At 40.3% G+C, this 23,690-nt stretch overlaps 1 protein-coding gene across 5 annotated transcripts in view; it reads left to right on the top strand.

Moving 5' to 3' along the window:
* The window catches only part of CRACD (capping protein inhibiting regulator of actin dynamics), a 301,181-nt gene that overhangs the window by 229,976 nt on the left and 47,515 nt on the right, over positions 1-23,690 (top strand). For all 5 annotated transcript variants that reach the window (XM_058298065.2, XM_071216493.1, XM_058298067.2 and 2 more), the window contains one exon: positions 14,001-14,172. Coding sequence is in view for 1 of the 5 variants with exons in the window: in XM_023589430.3 (XP_023445198.2) it covers positions 14,001-14,172 (172 nt within the window). In the remaining 4 variants the exon portion in view is untranslated. The remainder of the gene's footprint in view (positions 1-14,000; positions 14,173-23,690) is intronic.

The following is a 23,690-nucleotide window of genomic DNA, read 5'->3' as shown; positions in this document are numbered from 1 at the left end:
TAGTTCAGGTCATTTTGGAGAAGGGTGAATCCTTAGTCTAATATTACATGTGTCCTTATAAGAACAAGAGAAGAGACCAAGGACAGAGACACACAGGGTTGAAGGCTCTTACTCTTGAAAATGGAGGCAGAGACAGGGGTTATGCAGCCATGAAAGACCAATGATTGCTGTCCACCACCAGAAGGTAGGAAGAGACAAAGAAGGCTTCTTCGCTAGTACCATTGGAGAGAGGACAGCCCTGCTGACACCTTGATTTTGGACTTCTAGACTATAGCACTGTGAGTCAATGAATTTCTGTTGTTTTAAAAATGTCAAATTTGTAGTACCTTATTATGGGAGCCCTAGGAAATTAAGATATCACCATCATTTTATTGCACACAGCATCGCTTCTGATCAAGGAACTTCACAGCAAATGAAGTGTGGCAATGGACTCATAGTCATAGGAGTCAGTGGTTTTGTTTTGTTTTGTTTTTTAAAGATTTTTTTTTTTAATTTCTCTCCCCTTACTCCTCTCCCCCCAGTTGTCCGCTGTCTGTGTCCTTTCACTGTGTGTTCTTCTGTGACTGCGTATACCCTTATCAGCTGCACCGGGAATCTGTGTTTATTTTTGTTGCGTCATCTTGTTGCATCAGCTCTCCGTGTGTGCGGCACCATTCTTGGGCAGGCTGCAGTTTCTTTCGCGCTGGGCAGCTCTCCTTATGGGGCTCACTGCTTGCGAGTGGGGCTTCCCTACACAGGGACAACCCTGCGTGGCATGGCACTCCTTGCACGCATCAGCACTGCACATGGGCCAGCTCCACACAGGTCAAGGAGGCCCCGGGTTTGAACTGCGGACCTCCCATGTGGTAGACGGATGCCCTATCCATTGGGCCAAGTCCGTTTCCCAGGATTCAGTGGTTTTTACCATGTTCTACATCATTCTGAAGCAATTGGTTTGATAGAATGATGGCAATGGCCTTTTGAAGCCTCCAGTTAAGTGACAGTACATTGCAGAGCTGAGACTGTTCTACGGGAAGTTGTACATGCTCTAAATCAGCATCCACTATATAGTGTTGTTCACTCTCATATCCAGGACTCACAAGTTGAGGAATCAAGGGGTGGAAACAGGAGTGGCTCCATTCACTATAACCCATAGTAATTCACTAGCAAAAATTTTTGCTTCCCATCCTCTTGACCTTAGCTTCTGCTGGTAGAGAGATCTTAGTTCCAAAGGAAGGAACATTTCTACCAGAAGACAACATTGATTCCACTGAACTGAAAACCCAACCTGTTACCCAGCCACTTTGGGCTGCCCATACCTCTGAATCAACAGACAAAAAAAGGCCTGGAGTGATTGATTCTGATTAGCAAGGGAAATTGGATTGCTCCTATACAAGGCAGGTAGGAAGAGTGTGTCTGGAATATAGGAGATGCCCTGTGATTAGAGTTGGTGGAAAACTGCAACAATCCAATCTAAGCACGACTACTAATGACTCGGATTTTTCTGGAATGAAGGTTCAGGTCATCCTACCAGGCAAAGAATCATGACCAGATGAGTTGCATGCTGCAGGCAAAGTGAATATGGAATGGGTGTTGGAACAAGGTGGTTATAAATACAAGCTACAACCAAGTGACCAGTTACAGAAACAAGGATTATAATAACTTAAGTATTTATTTTTTATTTTGATATGAATGTTTGTGAATATATATATATCAAATATTTTTGTTTTCTTCACTTTTCTATTGGCTAAAATAAGATTTATTCCTAATAGTTAATGTTATATTTTAGTATTTACATTACAGGATATTGAAGGAGAAGAGTGAACATCACACAAAGATTTTCCGTCCTTTTCTCAGTGTACATAGATATTTGTATCATATTAGGTGAAGTTTGACTTTATTTGGAGATTAAGTGTGGTTTAAGGACATGTGTATGGGTGTCAAGTTGATACAGGGTATACTGTGATGGTCTCTCTAATGTGTCCACTTAGAAGTCCATCTTCCTTAGTAATTTAATCAAAAACTGTTAGATTAATGTGTTTCTGTGAAGGTATTTTGTAGATGTGGTTCAAGTCCATAATCAGTTGACTTTAAGTAAGAGAGGCTATCCAAAATAATCTGAATGGGCTGGATTCAATCAGTTGAAGGAGAGACCTTAAAAATGGGACTGAGGCTTCCCAGAGAGAAGAAATTCCACCTGTGGGTAGCAGCTTTAGCCTGAGCCTATGAGTTCCAACCTGCCCTTCCTGACAGCTTGCCCTAGAGATTTTCAAGTTGCTTTGTGAGGCCCCATATCAAATAAACCAATTCCTTACAACAAGTCTCAACAACACATACACACACACGCATGATATACATATATCACACATATGTATATATCTTATATATCATATGTATTTTATGTAGCTCACACATACATCTTAAGTGTAAGCTATGTATGTCACATCTCTGATTCTGTTCCTAATACAGACTCAGATGTCCTTGAAAGCTGTGTCTTATCCATTAGTATTAACTCCTGGGTCCAACACATGATCCCACAGGCGGTGGGTGTTTAATAATTCCTGTTGAATTGGAATGAATTTAATGTGTTCAGCCCTGTTGGTAGGTATCCTTTGTTGAGGTAGTTGGGACTGCACTAAATATGCAGGACAAGGAAAAGTAGGCAGTTCCACCTGCCCACATCTTCCACTCAATGTTGTTCTAGATTCTCTGCCCCTGTGAAACTCAGCTGGCAGAAACTGGAAGCGAAAGGAACCAACCCCCCACATCTTCTAGTATGTGGGAGAAATGTGGCCAAACACTGAGGCTTCACATTAAAAACTGTATCTGCTTCTATTACTATTTCTAAATATTTTTTGATTTATCTTGTCAATTGTTGTGGAACATATGTAAAAGGGCATTCTGACAGACCAATGAGAAAAAGCAGAAAAATTGAAAAATTGGATGTGGTTTTGAGATATGGGGGAGGAGAGCAAGAAATAGCCAGATAATTGTCATTTTAATTAAATGCTTCCTTACTCAAACCTAAGTAAACAACAAATGTATTTCAGCAGATTCTGCTCAGGCATATATAGTCAGTTCTGCTATACTGTGACATATGCAGTCTTAAAAATCATTGTGCTATGCAAAACTATGAAATGAAAACCATGGAAAGTGAGATAGGTGCACAGCTATTAAAAATCTGTCAGTGACATGTTAAAAAATAATGTATAGGGACCTGATTTTAAAAAAACAAAATAATGAAGCACAGTTTTATACTTGCTAAATGGCTATTAAATATATAAATTCTGCCATAAATATAGTGCTTTACCTTGAAAATGGCCTGAGATGTGTTTTGTGAACTGGGACATTGGAAGGGTTGTAGCCTCTGTGTTATTGTGAGGTGGTGGAGGGAGGGTTATCTGAAATCACACAGAAATCTGTAGCATCTCATGTGGATTGGAGTATCTTATAACACAGATGGTGAGCTCAGGTAATTGGTGCATGTTGTGTATTCCTACATGCCTCAGTTCTGCTGGGTGCAATTTTCTGCATTCACCTAGTTTTTCTTATGGATGAGATGGCATATATCAATCACATTGCAACAAATACACATTTTTGAAACAAGTGCTATAGCAGGACTGTACATCATAAAGAGACCATCATCCTTTATCTGTATTTTCAAAATCCCAAAAACTCTGGAATCTAACTGTTCTTTTTAAGTTTGGTACAGACTTATTTGCTAGCAAAACTTAGTGTGAATATTGATCTTTTTTTAAAAAATATTGTATTATAAAGTACTATAGCAGATTTCACTGGGGGTACTAAATATACCTTTATAACGTTTTTAAAATTCTGATTTCTAAACACACCCAGCCTAAGAGGGGAAGGAAGAGTAGATACGTGTTTATTGAGTGTCTGCTTTGTGTCAGGCATCATGGTGGGCACTGAAGGTGCAGAGAGAAAAAAGGCCCAGTCCCTGACCAAGAGAAGCCACTGTCTAGGAAGGAACTCCTGCACGTTCTGTGGTGTTAAACTAGATGTCTATACGGTGCACAGACACAGAACAGAGGAAGGAAGCATTCTTTCTGGACAGGATGTACCAGGAAGGCTTCCCAGAGAATGTGGCCCCTGGACTGAGTTTGGGGCAGGTAGTTAGGAGTCCTCTGGACAGAGGGAGAAAGGCGTTCCAGGCAGAAGCACCTGTATAATGGTGTGAAGGCACAGTTACCAAGCAGCAGGTTCAAGGCATCTCCTTGATGACACAAACCTGTAGAGTGGCGTGGCACAGGGGAGGTACGAGCAAAGTACAGGGGAGCCCGGAGGAAGGTGGGCTTCATTTTCACTGCAGTCGGGGACTTGGGGAAAGCTTCGAGGACATGGGTCTTAAAGAAATAGAATTTTGTTACACAGAGAACAAAGCAAATCCAGCTTTCCCCCTGCCCTAGAGGTCCACCACCCATACCAGAGCCGGTGAACCCAAATGTCCAGGCCCGCCATTCCCCAGCATGGCCTGGTCACCACCTTATCTGCCTACAGCCTCTGGCTTGTGAAAGCCACTGTTCACAACCACCGCTGACTCTCACATCACTTGTTCCAGGGACCCCCCCGTCCTTCTAAAAGAATGTTGACCTCGTTTCTTCATTTTCTGAATCAGCACTGCCGCAAATACCTTCCTTCCCAGGAAAAAACAGTTCTTCCTTCCCCTCCTGAAATTTGGCAGGCTGCCACACTACCCCATCTTATCCCCAGGAATTAAAATCTCAGTCCTTTGTCTTGGCATCATGGGTCATGACCCTTCTGCCATGTTGCCAACTCCTTAGTGGTAACCAAAGTGAGCTGGTATCATGGGGTCTGGGGAAAAGGCGATAGCCACGGAGTGTTTGTACCTCACAATGTACTGCTGGTAATATTTTTTAACTCAACAATTTCTTCTCAAAAGTATTCATATATTCCAGAGCTTTAAAAAATAAAGTTTGCAAAATTCCTCTTAAATTAGTAAAATTATAGGATTCAGGCAATTGCTGTGTACAGCATCCTAATATATGCTATTTACATGCATGTTTGAAATTGGATTTTGGTGTAAAACATTAGCTTTATTTAACCAATGAAGCCCAAAAATGTTTCTGCCAACTTACCACTCATGTTTACCAAGCAGTATGCTCCAGAGTTTAGGGTGTATGTGTATGAAATATATGGTACCTAAGGAAATGAAATGATGTTTGAAAGAAATAATGAAGACGTAGCTTTGCAGAGTATGTTCAGAAGAATGATAGTCATGGTAGATGTTCCAGAAAGCCAAGTTTCCATGGTCAAACAAGTTTGGGAAGCACCATATATTCTCTGCCTCTATCTCAATAATGATATCAGCATTTTAAAGACTCTAACAGGTCCCATACTAAAGAAACATATTTCACTTTATTTAACCTGGATTCTCAAATGTCCTGGACTTTGAATAAGCACATTCAGAGAAACCTCAGACTAAGACAATTCTGATGTTTAAAATCAGGTTTTAATGTTTCTCATTTGGAAGTGTACCATATAAATCTAATGCAGAGGTATCATATGCATATACTATTTTAGGTTTAGGAGTGAAAAATGTAAGGATACATCCTTATGACAAATGGAAAATGATGAACCAGATTTGCTTGACTTGCCCAATGTTTCAAATTTTTAGAATGTCTTTTATAAACTAGTAATTATGATGATGCAGCCATCAAATGGCATATAATTATATCCATGAAATAATGGATCATGAGCACTTTTTTAAATGAAAAAAAAAAATTCCCCAAAGTAATTACTGAATGATGAAAATAAATTAATTCAAATTCGAAGCTTGAAGAGTGAAAATGACTGTGATCACTGAAGCAATGTACATGCATATATAGGGTCTTTCTTGTGAAAAACTGAAACAGAAAAATGCTGAAATATTAAAAATATATGGCACCCACTGCCTTTTCTCCTATAAATTCAATCTTACCACTTAAGATGGTAAATATAAAGAGAGGCAGATAAACAGATGTTTCATGGCTAGTGGGAGATGGGATTAGGATTCCAGCCAAGTAATTTTATCTCTACAGCCCACACACTTAACCCCTACCTAGAGGTGAGTCCAGTAAAAAAAAAAATTTAGTAACAATGATATTTCTTCCTCGACCCTCATTTCTTTCCCCACTTCCCTAACCACCCAACAAAAGTAAATTTTATGTTGTAAAATTCTAAAATGCAATCTAATGTTGGAGAAAACTTTTCTAAACTATATTCCTTTTATATATGGCAGTTGTATTTTGGAATATTTCACATTAGCATTTCAGAAGGGCTCCATTTTATTACAGTGTTAAAATTGCTTTGATCTTTTAGGCTTCATCTGCGAAAATATTCGCACTGAACCACATTTTTTCCTTGTCAAGAAAATAGCTGCTGCTGCTGACCATGCACTAATCCAGTTAATTCTTTGGAGACACAGCTAATACAACCCCCAGATCATAAGTCAATCAGAAATAGTTTATTTAGTGGATTATCATAGACATATGCTCAAATTTTCTTAATGGTTCTTGTTGGCATAGGAATGTAATATTTTATGAAATTTAAGTACTTGCTTTTTAAAATCAGTTTTATTAATACATATTCATAAAACATACAGTCCATCCAAGGTATACAATCAAGGTATTTGGTATAATCACAGAGTTATGCATTCATCACTTCAAACAATATTAGAGTGTTTTCATTACTTCAATAATAATAATAATAAACAAAAAAAACAAACAAAAAACTCTACCCCTTAATAATCACCTCTCAATCTCTCTGTCTTTCCCTGCCATACATTGCTGCTATGCTGTTTCCATCTCCCTAATTTATTTGTATTTATATTTTGTATTGATGGAGTTAAACAATACGTAGTACCTTTTGTCTCGTTTCTTTCATTTCTTTTTTTTTAACTCTTAATGGAAGATTATTAATATATTGCTATACATTGCTGTATAGTTTTCCTTTAGGAAACTATTTTCACCTGATATTAACATCTTGTAGGTACTCACTTTTTAAAAAATTTTTATATTTTTTTATTTTTGAGGTACTAGGGCCAGTCAGGGATTGAAACTGGGACCTCATATGTGAGAAGCCTGTGTTCAACCACTGAGCCACATCAGCTCCCCTGAGTTGATTTTTTTGTTTGTTTGCTTGTTTATTTGTTTTTAGGAGGCACCAGGGACCAAACCTGGGACCTCCCATGTGAAAAGCAGGAGCTCAACTGCTTGAGTCACATCCACTCCACTGTACTTGCTTTTCAGTATGAGAGATGTTATATGAACTTTGGGAATAAAAGCAAAGAATCAAATAAGCAAAAGGGAAAAAATCTTTCAATGATTTATAAAATTTTTTATCCCCCCATTGTGGCTTTTTGTGTGCTGTCTGCTCTCTGTGTCCACTTGCTGTGCGTTCTTCTGTGTCAGTATTTATTTTCCCCTCCCCCTTAGCATCTTGCTTCCTGTCTGCTCTCTGTGTCCATTCGCTGAGTGCTCTTCTGTGTTTTTTTTTTGCTTGTCTCTCTTTTTTGCCGCATCACCTTGCTGAGTCAGCTTTCTGTGGCATTTGTGGGGCCAGTCTGCCTTCATAAGGAGGCCATGGAACATGAACCCAGGGCCTCCCATATGGTAGATGGGAGCCCAACTGATTGAGCCACAGCTGCTTCCCCCTGATTTATAAAATTTTATTCCCTATTGTTGTCACTTAATCAAGTTAAATGTAGCATGGGACTAAACATAACTTCTATTTTTTTTTATTTTTTATTTTTTGTCTTTCTATTTTGGATATTACATTTAAAAAAATGAGGTCCCCATATACCCCCACCCCCCTCACCGCACTCATCCCCCCATAGCAACAATCTCCTCCATCATCATGAGACATTCATTGCATTTGGTGAATACATCTCTGAGCACCACTGCACATCATGGTCAATGGTCCACATCATAGCCCACACTCTCCCACGTTCCACTCAGTGGGCCATGGGAGGACATACAGTGTCCGGTAACTGTCCCTGCAGCATCACCCAGGACAACTCCAAGTCCCGAAAACACCTCCACATCTCATCTCTTCCTCCCATTCCCCACCCCCAGCAGCCACCATGACCACTTTCTCCACACCAATGCCACATTTTCTTCGATTACTAATCACAATAGTTCATGAATAGAATATCAGTAAGTCCACTCTAATTCATATTCTATTCCTCCATCCTGTGGACCTTGGAATGTTTGTGTCCACTCCACATCTATATCAAGAGGGGGCTTAGATTCCACATGGATACTGGATGCAATCCTCTTGCTTTCAGTTGTAGGCACTCTTGGCTCCATGGTGTGGTGGTTGACCTTCTTCAACTCCATGTTAGCTGAGTGGGGTAAGTCCAATAAACCAGAATGTAGGAGCTGAAGTCTGTTGAGGCTCAGGGCCTGGCTATCATATGGTCAGTCCAGAGATTCAGGTCCCCTGGGTATATATTAAATCCCAGCACCAACTACAGTTCTGGTAAAAGTAACAGGAGAGGCTTGCGAACAAAGATCCCATCTGAGTCCAGCTCCATCACACAGAAACACAAACCCAAAGAAAGGCCAACTGGCATGGCACTGAACTCCATCTGCCATGTCCGTAGAACCTGTGGGTCTCTGTAGCCCTCAGAAGAACCAATACCTGGGGTTGTATCTACTTTATCTGTCTCTGGGACTCTGCTGAGGTGTGCATAAGGGCAACCCCTCTGATAACCTCCTGGCTCCTTTTGGAGACTCATAGCCATATAAACTCATTTGTCCTTTCCATTTCCCCCTTGATTTAGGTCAAAAAGCATTTTTAACTCCTGGTATTATATGTAGACTGAGATATTCTGCTGGTCTGAGTTGACCCTTTTATTCAAGGTCATTTTCTGGTTACATCATCAGCTGGTACTTGGTAGTAATCCCTCAGCACCAGGGAGGCTCATCCCCGGGAGTCATGTCCCACGCTGGGGGGAAGGCAACGCATTTACATGCTGAGTTTGGCTTCAAGACTGGCCACATTTGAGCAACATGGAGGCTCTCAGGAGTTAACTCTTAGGCACCCTGCAGCTCTAGGCCTTGTTCTTATTTCAGGTGCACAGGCTCACAAGCATAGTCATTAGTATCAAGGGCTCATTGTGGGACCTTCATTCTTTTTTGGTCTTTGCCGTTGCACTTGGGGGATTGTTACTGTTCCTTTAGGGACTTTGATAGAGTTCCCTTGGCTAGGAACTCAGCACTCACTCAGTTGTTGTTTTTAATTGTATCCACTATGAAAATATCCAAACATTTGTATGTTCCCTGGATATATGCCCTGGAGAACTCCCTGCCAACCATGTGTCCCCTGTCAATAACATCCCACACCAGTATTCCTCTGCTGTCATTGTTCAACCTCTCTGTGATCCAAAACTTCCTGAAAAGTGAAGCGAAATATATTGGCAGGTTCCATTAATAGTAAAATGGAATATAGCAATGAGTTTAAAGGTTACATATAGAATACATATTAATTTGGAAAAATATGGTAAAAATAAATTGGGGTATCAAAAAATTTTTAAATGAAAAAGATTTGTTTTTGATGTTTTGCCTTCCATCACTGCAATAAGTGTTGCCCTGTATGCAAATTGGCAAGGCATCTACTTTCATCTTTTCCTCAGTGTCTACGTCCTATCTTTTCCTTTTCTTTTTTCTAATTATTAAGCTTATCTTCACAAGAGTTTTAGATCACAGTAATTCATATATACCATATACAGTACTCCCACATATCCAACATAAAACCTTTTCCCTTCCACAGCAATAATCTTTTTACATATTCATACTATATTTACGGAAACTGATGTACAGATATTGAAACAATAGCTTTCAAACAAGGTAACATTTGTGTTTACATTGTGGTTTATATTTTAGACTATACTATTTTCTAAATTTTTAGTTATCTTATGTTTAACATTATGATTTACATTTTAACCTATCAGCCCCTATATATTTTTGGTGTAATTTTACATGTCTTATATCCATCCTTGCGTACTCTTGTGGAACACTTCTATTGCCCACACAGTTACATTGGTTCCATCTATTCAATACCTCTTTCCCCCTCCCCTTAGGGCCCACAGTGACAGTCAATCTTCATTGCTTGAAGGGCCATGTTCAGAGATACTTGCAACAGTGTCGAGGGCTTGACATGGTCAACTGCCCTCATGCACTGGGAGCCACCATTTCTCTTGAGAGATACAATTCCCTCTATTTGAGGGCATAAGTCCTCCCCAGGATGTAGGTATACCTTCACTCTCATTATATACGTCTCTATCCAATGATATAAACCACTATGGCAAAGTGAGCATTCACATATTCCCTAGGGGCCTGTCCTGCATCAGATTATCCCCTTTAAGCATCTTAAACAGGTAACTTTCCTTATTATATTTTTGAAAAGGTTTTCTCAGCATTATACTCTCAACCAAATACCTGACAATCTCCTATGTTCGTATGTTGCCCCACCCTCCCCCCAATTTCTTGGGCAATATTACCCATCCTCCCATCCCTAGCCCCCCTCAAGCCTGCAAAGCCCCACCCAAAGGTAACCCTATGCCCCCAATTTATATCTTATACAAATACTTACCTCCAGCTTATCATAGATTTCACCCATGTAGGTGTCAGCTTACATCCTTCCTCTACCCCCCAATTTCCTGTAAGCCTATCATCCAGTCTCTAGCTCTCTGAGGCAGCTTGGTTTACTTATTTCATATCATTGAGGTCATGTAGTATTTGTCCTTCAATGCCTGGGTTGCTTCACTCAACATAAGGTTCTCAAGATTCATCCATGTTATCACGTGTGTTTGTAGTGTGTTTGTTCTTAAAGCCGAGTAGTATTCCATTGTATGTATATACCACATTTTATTTATCCATTCCTCTGTTGATGGGCATTTGGGTTGATTCCAACTTTTGGCAATAGTGAACAATGCTGCATTTATCAGTTTGTGTCCTTGTTTTCGGTTCTATTGGGTATATACCCAGCAGTGGAACTGCTGGGTCATATGGCAAATCTATGGCTAGTGTTTTGAGAAACCACCAAACTGTCCTCCAGAATGGCTGGATCCTTCTGCATTCCCACCAACAGTGGATGAGTGTTCCCATTCCTCCACATCCTCTCCAGCATTTGTATTCTTCTGTTTTTTTCATAGCTGCCAATCTTATGGGAGTAAGATGGTATCTCATTGTAGTTTTGATTTGCATTTCCCTGATAGCTAAAGATTTGGAGCATTTTTTCATGTGCTTTTTAGCCATTTGTATTTCTTCTTTGGAGAAATTTCTGTTTAAATCTTTTTCCCGTTTTTTAAATGGGTTGTTTATCTTTTTATTTTCAAGACATAGGAGTTCTTTATATATGCAGGTTATAAGTCTCCTATCAGATATATGGTTACCAAATACTTTCTCCCATTGTGTAGGCTCTCTTTTCACTTTCTTGACAAACTCCTTTGAGGTGCAGAAGGCTTTAATTTTGAGGAAGTCCCATTTATCTATTTGTTCTTTTGCTGCTCGTGCTTTTGGTGTGAAGTTCATGAAGCCATTTCCTATTACACGGTCTTGTATATCCTTCTCACACTGCTTTCCAAAGTCTTTATGGTCTTGGCTCTTACATTTAGGTCTTTGATCTATCTTGAGTTGATTTTTGTATAATGTGTGAGGTGGTAATCCTCTTCCATTCGTTTCCATATGGATATAAACATAAAGTTCATTCTAGAAAATTAACCATTTTACCATAAATAGTCAATAATTAAAAAAAAATTATCATAGACCATAAATTTTTATGTTAATATAAACTTAATTTAAAAGTTCTGACAGGAAATATATTTTTAATTTTGGAAATGAAGAAGGCAAGAATATTTTTCATGTTTGTTACATCACCAAAAACTAAGACTTTGGAATGGACAGCTATTGAAAACTTCCATGTCCTAAGAACTCCTCTGAAGAGAGATTCATGTTTTTAGAACTTAGAATCTTTGGTGTCTCATGGTAAGAAGGGCTGGTTGTTAAATGAGAGTTCAGTAGGTTTTAGTGCTCTTTTACTTTCCTGGTAATTACTGAGGCATTGCTGAAACAGCATTCCTCATGAGCACTACCTGATGTTCGGACTTTGGCCTGTCTTCCAGGATAGTGTGTAGGTACTCATGCCAAGTTATTGCCCATATAAAGTGCAGTCCTCCTGTGCAGCACAAAGTGCTAAAGCAGCATTGTCAGGTGCAATCTTCAAATGGGCCGACGCTACAGACAGATAGCTAAGGCTGCTATGTCCAGGAGACCTCCCCATGTTCCTCTTGTTCCTGATTTTGTATCTGTTCAACTCCTCCCAGGTTCTATTCACTTTTTGTCTCTCCCAACAATACGGCCATTGCAGCAAACATTTCAGTGGTGGCTGCCACCGTTCTGGGCACTGAGACACCACAAGGGAATGGGTCGACATTCTTTACTTAGCACACAGACCAAGTCACCTGTTAGTTAAATACACAAATAACCTGTTCAAGAAATGTAATTTGGTTTTTAAATTATGGTTAACTCCCTTGGTTCCAGCTATACTGAACATCACAAAACCACCATGACTTTCAGTAAATTCTCAATATAATCCAAAATACTCTGTTTGGCTTAAAGTGATATCTTAAAATGTGATGTAAAACAATGTCCTTTGCGAAAGCTTGAAGGTCTGTTTACACCTGTTATAACCATCCCAGGCTGTTGACTTTTTATACTAGGTGATTATTCTGTCCGCTTACTCCATTGTGTAGGGTGAAGTGGTTTGAAACTCATCTTCCTCACTTCACATTTTCTATCAACTCTTAGTAACAGTAAAGGCAGAAGATTGCTGGAGAAAATAAGGTAATTAGTTTGTTCCATCATTTACCTCATTTTTATTCCATGATCTCTCAGTAGATTCCAACCAGCAGAGGTTCAGTCATTCTGCTACTCACCTGGGGCCCCAGGCTTACGTGTTTTTTGCAGGTATTTTCCCTTAACACATTGTGAACGTTTCTCTTTCCTTCTCCCTCCAAACTCTTAACTTCAGCTTCAAAGGTGTGTTTCCCATGACACAGGCAAGTTATTTAACCTCTCTGTGCTTTAGGTTCCTCATCTATCAAATGCAGATAGTCACAGTACCTATCTTCTTAGAGCTGTGTTAGGTATGTGGTAAGGATCAAATCATTTTTTAAAAAAACAAACAAAAAGAAAGCAGGATTGTCTGACCACTGGATGAGTGTCTCCTTAAGGTTCTTGAAAAAAAAAAGAAAGCTCTGAGGAAAGCTCTGATAAGATGCTTATTCTGATAGAGGGTGATCTACACTTCCTTTTCTGAGGCAGGAGTGGAGTGACAGTGAAGGAATTTGTCTCTAAAGCAGAACTGAGTTGTTGCCTAAATACCTAAAGCAAATGCTGGCAGTGAGCCTAGATCCTGACTAGAGGAAATAATATATGGGCAGATGTTCATAGCAACTCCTTAGGCGCTCCTTCAGATAGATTTTTTAAGGAGATAAGATAAACGGGAAATTTATGGAGATGGAGGGAATTGGGGCAAAGCTCATGCCAAGAGTTAGCAGTTATCTTCTGTATGTAATAAAGGCCAAAAATATGAGTCTGAAAGGTATGTGTGTTTGTATTTTTTTCCCCCTAGACACCTGTGTGACTTGTGTCTTCTCAGTTTCTTCCATGGAGGCCATGGGCCACCTGCTTTGTTCAAGAAAGCAGGGACCACCTTTGTGTCGGCCACCATGAGGCTTGGGACCTCCTCCCCCTGGTGCTTCTTTGGCACCCGGGGGACAGAAGCCTTCCCGTGCCGCTGGCTTGTACTCCGCCCGCCGAGCAGGGGCACCTGGGGACTGGCCTTGACGTTGCCAGCGCAGGGCTTGGTTGCTGGTTCGGGCGATGGCTGCCCTTTGCCCCAGCTCCCTTGGCCGGAGGCAACTCAGTTGTAATACCTTCTGTCTCCATGGTGCCTCTCTGTCGAACTGCAGTGTATGTTTATCTTGTACTTCACAGACAAGAAGAGAGGAGGCAAGTTCCAGCCTTTTAAGAAGTTGTTTGGCAAAAAGAAAAAGAAAGACACTTCGTTGTCCCAGGAGGAAACCGTGGGGAAGAAGAGTTTCTCTCAACAGAGTGTCAGCAATGGGACCTTCTCTTCAGATGAGGAGACCCCAGATGGCAACCTAAGGTAATTACTTACACTCTCTTCTGGGATCTTTGGCAGAGTCCCCAGGCGGGGAATGGAATTCCAAGGGAGACAGGTGCTGTTTTTGGTTTCAGCCAGCAGGAGCAGAATCGTAAATATGTTTCATCCCAGGGAAGGTGGAAGACTTGGGGCAAACTGGTGGCAGTTGATGCATTCTGTGTGGGGAAGTCACTTGGAGTGATAGCCAAAGGTGTGACCTGATTTTCCGAGAGTGCACAGCAACCCAGGTTTCATTTCCCTGCCCTCAGCAGTGGCAGAAGGAAGCACCTCACTGGCTTGGCTCAGTTGCAGAAGATTGCTTACCCATGTTCTATTGGTTGGCAAAGAGAAAAGAAAATCATATTCTAGATTTTACTCCCCGTATATAGGAAGCAATACTCAAGCACCCACCCATCATCCTTCATGGGAATGGAACTTTCTTGGGCCAAGTTCACACCCCTGAGCTTCTCTAGCAGCTTCTGGGACCTGTCTGCTACGGAGCTTTTACCTTCTGCTCTTTCCCCCCCCCCCCCCCCCCCCTGTGTTTTTCTGTCCTTTCTTTTCTTCCCTGTCTTAGAACATGGGCACTAAATCTGGCTGTGACAGTGTCGAGAACTCAGTACTTTGTCACCTGAGTGCTGGAATTGAAGTCAGAGTCAGAGATGGTTAAGCTTTGATACTGACAGCCTAGAAATTAGCTCCTCCAAGAAGCCAATCTGATCTGTCTGTCCTTGCCTGTGTTCCCGTGGCATTGGGTGCCTGGTTCCAGTAAAGAACTTAGCACTTTCTATGGAGATTATTGATTTACTTGTCTGTCTCTCTTACTAAACTGTCAGCCTCCTATTAGGTGCTCGAAAAATATTTCCTGTGAATGCCTAGCACTGCAGAAGTTACCCTATTACTTATTGAAGGGATAGTTGATATAACCTGTGGTATAATCTGTGCATACTGTCTTTCAAGGACAAAGACAAAAACATCCTTTGTTGTGTGTGTCAGTAAGTGTGCTAATATATATTACTGCTGTGCCAAAATCCTTGGATGATCAGTGCAATGAAGCTTCACAGTGCTCGCTGACAGCCATTTGTTAGTCCTATCTAATACCGACCCTTTTCCTAGACAGCCCTTTATTTGTTTCCCAGTGTCTATACCCTTTACAGCAGGGTTCTTAACCAGGGGGTTAAGATTTCAGGAGGTCTGTGAGCTTGAAATGAAAAAAATCTACTTGCTATCTTTATTTTCTCTGACCTCTAACTAAAATCTAACATTTCCTTCCCTTATGAATGTATACAATAAATTACAGTAATATTCATTTCATATCACATTACAGTTGCTGCATATCTCGAAAAATCACCTATGCTCATCCATACTTCGAAATTACGGTCATTGTTAGACCTGATGCTAGTTTAGTGTCATAAAACTATCTGCCGCTACATTCTGAGAAGGGGTCTCTGGTTTTCACCTGACTGACAAAGAAGTCCGTGGAACAAAAAAGATTAAGAACCCCTGCTTTAGAGTAAGGAAATTGTCCAGTTGAACTGAAGGAAGGGATTTAACAAAAGGGAGGGCACAGCTGGCAGTGAACTAACAGTTGTTGGAGCGTCAATACTGAGAGATGGTGATGGTGTTCATTATGAATATCCGTTTTGATTTCACTTCAGTCTCTTCATTTGTAAAATAAGAATACGGACTACTTTTTTTTTTCACTATATCAGAAGGAGGTACAGCTACTAAAAAGTGATTAAGTGGCAGTTTAGTGCGAAATGAAAGCAAGTCTGAGAAGGTCTCCTTTGAAAGGATTTTCTTGTGCAAATACAACCCATGCATTTTTTTTTAAGATTTATTTATTTATTATTTAAACCTACCCCTCCCCATCCTTGAGATGACTCCCTCGTCTGTCTGCTCGCTGTATCAACTCATCTTCTCTAGGAGGCACCAGGAACTGAACTTGGTATCTCCTACATGGGAGGCAAATAACCAACCTCCTGAGCCACATCCGCTCCCACTGTCCGTGTCATCTGCTGGCTGCAGCCTCTGCTTGTTGCGGCATCTGCCATTACCGTGTCTGCTTGTTGCAGTGGTTGCGGTGTGTGCTGGTTGAGGCATCTGCTGGTTGTGGCATCTGCTCATTGCAGTGGTGTCTGCTCGTTGCAGTGTCTGCTTGTTGCAATGGTTGCAGTGTCTGCTGGTTGCAGTGTCTGCTCGCTGTAGCATCTGCTCATTGCAGTGTCTGCTGGTTGTGGTGTCTGGTGCTTGTGGCATCTGCTGGTTGTGACATCTACTCGTTGTAGCAGTTGCAGTGTCTGCTCATTGCAGGATCTACTTGTTGCAGCATCTGCTCATATTCTTTAGGAGGTATGGGAACTGAACCCAGGACCTCCCATATGGGAGGCGGGTGCCCAACTGCTTGAGCCACAACTGCTCCCCAACCCACACTTTTTATATTAGGCTGTGTTTTTGCCCTGTACCTGGTTTTTTGTTTGTTTGTTTGTTTTGAGGTACCAGAGCCAGGGACTGAACCCAAGACCTTGTATATGGGAAGCCGGTGCTCACCCATGGAACCACATCAGCTCCCCTGAGTTGGTTTTTCCATTTGTTTGCTTGTTGTTTGTTTTTGTTTTTTTAGGAGGCACGGCGAACCAAACCTGGGACCTCCCATGTGGGAAGCAGGCGCCCAACTGCTTGAGCCACATCTGCTCCTCCTGATTTCTTATTGAATCATGTCAGACTCTTAGAGGGGCATGGACTCTGGTGGATCCCTTCCCATCTAATACTACTCCATTTACATCTTGGGGTTCTCTTTAAGGTTTTAAGTTCTATAAAGCCTTGGTAAAACTCATTGTATCTAACAGCTACATTTCTATAAAATATTGGTAATGTTACTTGTTCTCATTTTTTATTCTTGCACATAAACCTACATTTATGACATACACTATATTTTAATTATTTAACACTTTTATAATAAACTCAATAAATAAAGAAGACAGAAGGATATGCTTTGGGCTGTGAGATTTTAAACGTCTCTTTAAATATTTTTTAAATTAAGCTAGAAAAATGGGAAAGTATGTATTTCCCTTTTCCTACAGAAATAGACAACTGCAAAATGATTCCACATTCCACAGAGGAAATAGTACATGCATTGATTACAGTATAGCTGAACTTCTAATTATAAGCCCTACTTGCGCATGGAAAAAATGAAAAATGTTTTTTCCAACAATTCTTGATTTTGATTCACTTCTCAATTAACTAGGCATGTTACTTTACATTGTGTAAATTGTTCCAAAAATGTCCTGTACATTCTCTTTGCTATCTACAAAATGGACTGTTCTCACTAAAACACAAAATTCAAAGTTCCATTAACATGACCTCGGTAGAGGTGACAAGGAGGCAGATTTCAATCCAACATGAGGGAGAATTTTCTGATAACTAGGACTGCTGGGTATGTGCCAACAGGGGTCGCGGGCTGATGAAGTCAGAATTTCTGTACTGGGTGGAAATCTAAAGGAGGTGAACTTTAACATGCGATTGAATTCCAAGAATCAATGAGTTTACAAATGTCTCTGTGACCAAAAATATCTCCTTATTGATCTGTTCCTTCTGCCTGATGTTTTCCTTTGCCTTTGGGCTTTTAAAGCCTTTGGTTCTTCTCTAAGTTAGAAACCTTTATCTCTCCTAGGCTGCTGCTTTTATTAATAAATTACACATACGTCTGGGAAAAACCAAGCAATGAAACATGATCAGGTTTTAACAATTTCATGAGACTTTCTTTATTCGATAAATACAACTCATGTTGTGTTTCCAAAAGTGTATAAAATTGTAAAAGAGGGGGAGGATCATCTTGGCCAAAGAGATTTGGGGGATCTGGATCAAAACAAATTAAATAGGAATCCTTACTGTAGGAATTTTCAGAACTCTTCCTATGTTAATGGGCCCTCTGAATCTCCAAGAGGAGGAATATAGTATGGAGCATGTCCAGAATTTCTTTGACCATGGACCCTTTTTTCACAGAGCATGTCCAGGGATGTGTATTAAAGCTACCACTTATTGAACTTAATGCAATGTGTTTTGCATAAATAAACTCATTTAACGTTTACCGCCAACTCTCTGAGATTGACATTATTATCTCCATTTCAAAGATGAGAAAATTAAGGCTAGAGAGTGACTTGCCTAAAGTCATACAGTAGGTAAATTACTGAACCACTGTTCAGTTGGTAAAGAATGCTTTTTTAAAAAGAAGCTTTAGATTACATAAATGTTATATCAAAATATAGCTAATTCCTATATACCCCCTTCCCCCCACACACTTTCCCACATTAACATCTTTCATTAATGTGATACATTTGTTACAATTGATGAATACATATTAAAGCATTGCTACATGCTCTATAGTTCACATTATAGTTTACACTCTGTCCTGCAAAATTTTATAGGTTTTGACAGAATGTATAATGGCCTGTATCTGTCATTGCGTGTGTCATGCAGGACAATTCCAATGTCCCAAAAATGCCCCACGTTATACCTATTCTTCCCTCTCCCTCCCCTCAGAACCTCTGGAGGCCACTGCCTTTATATCAATGGTACAAATTCTTCCATTGCTAGTATAATAACAAGTCTACTTTAGTCCATAGTTGCATTCCCCCCTTATGTTTATTTATTCATCAGTCTTGAGTATTTGGAGATGATGATGCCCCCTCTGTTTCTGATGGAGAGGGGGCTTAAATCCCAATGGGGCAGATGGATAGAACTGTCTTGCTTGCAGTTGTAGATACTCTGTTTTTTGGGATGGGTGTTGTTAACCATCCATTCCACTGCCTCTCAACGGGACCAGGGACCTAGTCACATAACCTTTTTTTTTAACAGATCAATCTTTTGATACATATTAATAAAGCCTAAATCCATCCAACATGTTCAATCAATGGTATTCAGTATAAACATTTAGTTGTGCATTTATCACTTCAGTCATTTTTTTTAGCATTTTCATTATTCCAGTAATAATAATAATACTAAAAAAACAAAAACAAAACAAACAAAACTCATCATCTCTCAGTCTCTCTATACTTCTCCTGCCATACTTAGCTGTCTATTAGGTTTCTTTCTCTCTAGTTTATTTCTATTTTATAAAAAACAGTCTTATATATGCAATATCACCCATATTTGTGTTCTACATGAGGCTTTACTATCTTATACAGTCCCATGTTACACTTTTTAGCTTTCCTTCTATTAATATACATGTCCTTAGACTTTCTCTTTCCACCACTGTCATATCCATATAATAGTACTGCTAGTCGCAAACACCATGATGTGCTCTTACCATTTCCATTCATTTCCAAAGATTTACAAACAACTTTTAAATCAATTCTGCACAGATTAGTCATCAGCTTTCCATTCTCTGCCCTCACTCTAGTTTCTGGTGACCCATATTCTAATTATTAATTCCATGATACATAAAGTTTTTAGTTCATAATAGCGCAATCATACAGTATTTGTCCTTTTGTGTCTGGCTTGCTTCATTCAACATAATATCCTCCAGGTTCATCCATGTTGTCATATGCTTCCCGACTTCATTTCTTCTTACCACTGCATAATATTCCATCATGTGTATACACCACAGTTGGTTTATCTGTTCATCAGTTGATGGATTCGTGGGTTGTTTGCAACTTTTGGCAATCAGGAATAATGGTAGCATTCTTAATGATCCACTTCTCTGCCTCACAAGGGTGCCAGGGAGCTAGTCACATAACCATGAGTTACCCCACTGGTCCCGCTTCACCAGGCTCAGGTGTCTTTCTGCTCTCAGCTGCCTGACTGAAGTTCTGCTACGCACTGCAACTCCATTTGTCCTGTTTCCAGTTTCTACCTAATACCCAGAAACTGCTTTATAATGCATAGCTACAGCACTTTATAGTAAGTGCCAGCACAGTGAGAACTGAAGGGACTCCAGGGAGGTTGAGCTCACTCTGGAGCTGGAACAGTCAGGAAAACGTTCAGGAACAAAGAGCCTTCAGCTGGGTCCTAACAATGGGCAGGATTTGGGTGACCAAAAAGAAAGGCATAAACATATTTCATCTGAAGCATGGCATGAGCAGAGATGTTCAGGCAGGAATGAGTGTGACAGATGTAATAAGAGGGAATACTTTCCAACTCATGCTATGAGGCCAGTGTCACCCTGATACCTAAACCAGGCAAAGACATCTCAAGAAAAGAAAACTACAGGCCAATACCCTTTATGATGATAGATGCAAAAATCCTCAGCAATATACCAGCAAACCAAATCTAGCAACATATAAAAAGGGTTATACACAATTACGAAGGGGAATTTATCCCAGGAAATGCAATTTGGTTTAACAGATAAAAATCAATCAGTGTGATCACCATATTCACAGAATGAAAGACAAAAACTACATGATTATCTTGATGGGTACAGAAAATTTTGGCAAAATCCAGCACACTTTCATGAAAGAAAAACACTGTGGTAGGCGGACGCCCTATCCGTTGGGCCAAGTCCGCTTCCCCCTATAAAATTCTTTTTATATGAAATTCCAGAATCAGCAAATCCATAGTGACAGAAAGTAGATTGACAGTTGCCAGCCACTGAGAGGAGGGGAAATGGATCCAGACTTTCTTTTTGGGTAGATAAAAATATTCTGGAATTAGATTATGGCAATGATGCACAACTCTGTGAATGTACTTTGTTTTGTTTTTGTTTTAAAGATTTACTTTTATTTATTTCTCTCCCCTTCCCACCCCACCCCCCCAGTTGTCTGTTCTCTGTGTCCATTTGCTGCGTGTTCTTTGTCCACTTCTGTTGTTGTTAGTGGCACAGGAATCTGTTTTTCTTTTTGTTGCGTCATCTTGTTGTGTCAGCTCTCCACCTGTGCGGCGCCATTCCTGGGCAGGCTGCACTTTCTTTCGTGCTGGGCGGCTCTCCTTACGGGGTGCACTCCTTGTGCGGGGGGCTCCCATATGCAGGGGGCACCCCTGCGTGGCATGGCATTCCTTGCGCACATCAGCACTGTGCATGGGCCAGCTCCACATGGGTCAGGGAAGCCCGGGGTTTGAACCCTGGACCTTCCATGTGGTAGATGGATGCTCTGTCAGTTGAGCCTGTCCACTTCCCTAAATGAATAATTACTGAGTGCCTCTATGTGCCACGTGCAAGGAGTGTGCCCCATAAGGAGAGCTGCCCCGTGCAAAAGAAAGTCCAGCCTACCCAGGAGTGGCACCGCACACACGGAGAGCTGGTGCAGCAAGATGACACAACAAAAAGAAACACAGATTCCCAGTGCCACTGATAAGAATAGAAGCAGACATAAAAGAACACACAGCAAATGGACACAAAGAGCAGACAACTTCAATTATTTTTCATTTAATGAATGAATACATGAATATTGCTCTTTTTACCATCTAGACTCTTACCATTGTCCAAGTCAATCTTCATCTAATTCATACTCATTTCCCATCTCTGACCCATTGGAAAAGTGAAATTACATAATTAGTGTAATGAGACTAAATGTCACTGATGTAATTACAATTAAGCTTTTGTTCCCCAATTGCCACTATGTGGCTTAGGTAACTTGACCTTGCTGCTTTCCAGAAAACAAAGTCAGAAAGACTTATTTTACTTCATCATTTATCCTCTATCCATTGGAACCTAGAATATGCTGAAATTGAACTGGGAATAGAGAAGAGGTAAAAAATAAAATAAAATAAAAAGTAAAAGAATAAAATTCAGGGACTAAGCAGGAGAATTAATGGAACTGGACTAAATTAGGGAAAAGACGGTTGTTGAGTCACTTATAGCAATTATATGAAATATAGTATGTAGAGAGACAACAGGCTAGGGGTCAGGTTCTCTTGAAACCAGATATTTTCACCCCCAAGCTGTGTGAACTTAACCAGGCCAGCCTGTCACTGGTTGAATATGCTATCGCCCAAGATTATTAAAATAAAAAATGTCTGTGACAGCACACTATTTGCTATAAAGCATTTTATAAATGCAGGGTAATATTAATGAGGAAAAAGAGGATGTCGGTGACTAGTTATCTATTTCCATGGCCTCACTCAAGGAGGAATGACTCCAATGACAGAGGTTATGAAAAGACCTTTCTCCAAGCGGCAGAGTGGGCAACGGAGGAGTGGAATGGATAGCATGAAGGCTGCAAAGTCCCTGACCCTACAGAGTTTTGAAGCAGATTAGACGTTCGCTCATCCTACATAACGTAGCTGCAGGACTGAGCCGAGAGGCTGGAGTAGATGATCCTTTCACTCCCATTTCCAAGATTCCAAATTTTCCTCGTTTTCCTTGAATTTTGTATTACACATCCTTTTTCTTCTGCAGCTGACAGGTAATCTGGTACTCCATAGCCTATTGGGTGTCAAATATTTTCATAGAATACCAAAGCCCAGGATGAGCCTCTCAGATGTCACCCAAAATATAATCTGATTCCGGTTTCTCCCAGCAATTCTAGTTTGTGTGATAAGGATATTTCATTGCTGTTTAGCATTTAATTTGAGTGAGATTCACAGATCTGTTTAGGAAGAAAACTGCTGATCAATTGCAATTGCCCCTGTTGTCATAGAAACAAGTTGAAATGTGACTATAATTATATTTCCTTATTCCTGACGTGAATCCCTAATCATTGCCATAGTAATTACCCAATATCTATGGTCCCAAATTACATGATACTTGTCCAGAAAAGACAAAGGATAAGGAGTAGGAGGGCTGGCCTTAGGCACATGTTAACCATGCAGCTGCATAAAGTCTCCCCTCTTTAAGAAGGGGAATTTCCCTCTGCAGGCTCACACGCTGAGCTTAGATGGTGCCGCTGGTTCTGAGGATGTGCTCAGTGTGTAGCCGAGTGGCTAGAAGGCTATATTGGATAGGATTATTTCAATTGTAGCAGGAAATGCAACTACTGGTATCTTCAACAGTAACGAAATGTATTATCTGGTGCACCTGAAAGTCTGGAGGACTTTTTTTTTTTTTAAGATTTATTTTTACTTATTTATTCCCCACCCCTCACCCCCGTTGTTTTTGCACTCGCTGTCTGCTGTCTGTGTCCATTCCCTGTGTGTTCTTCTGTGCCTGCTTGTCTTCTCTTTAGGCAACACAGGAACAAATCCTGGGACCATCTAGAGTGGGAGAGAAGTATTCAATCTTCTGTACCCTTGTCTGCTGCGTCTCTTATTGTCTCTCCTCTGTGTCTCTTTTTTTAATTAATTAATTAATTAATTTTTTTGTTGATGTATATCATTCATACATGAACACACATAAACAATAAGTGTATAGTAAAGATTGCGAACCTACAAAATAAACATACATAACATCACACAGGGGTCACATACATCACCCCTCCACCAACTCTTTGCATTGGTATGAAATATTTGTTACAAACTATGCAAAAACATTGTCAAAATATTACTACCAACTATATTCCTTATCTTACATTTGGTGTATTTTTCCCCCAACCCATACTATTTTTTTAATGTATTTTTGTTACAGATATTGTGAACTTGCAAAAGAA

Source organism: Dasypus novemcinctus, chromosome 1 (assembly GCF_030445035.2).
Source record: "Dasypus novemcinctus isolate mDasNov1 chromosome 1, mDasNov1.1.hap2, whole genome shotgun sequence".
NCBI classification, from domain to species: Eukaryota; Metazoa; Chordata; class Mammalia; order Cingulata; family Dasypodidae; genus Dasypus; species Dasypus novemcinctus.
This window is presented reverse-complemented; position numbering and strand designations above follow the sequence as displayed.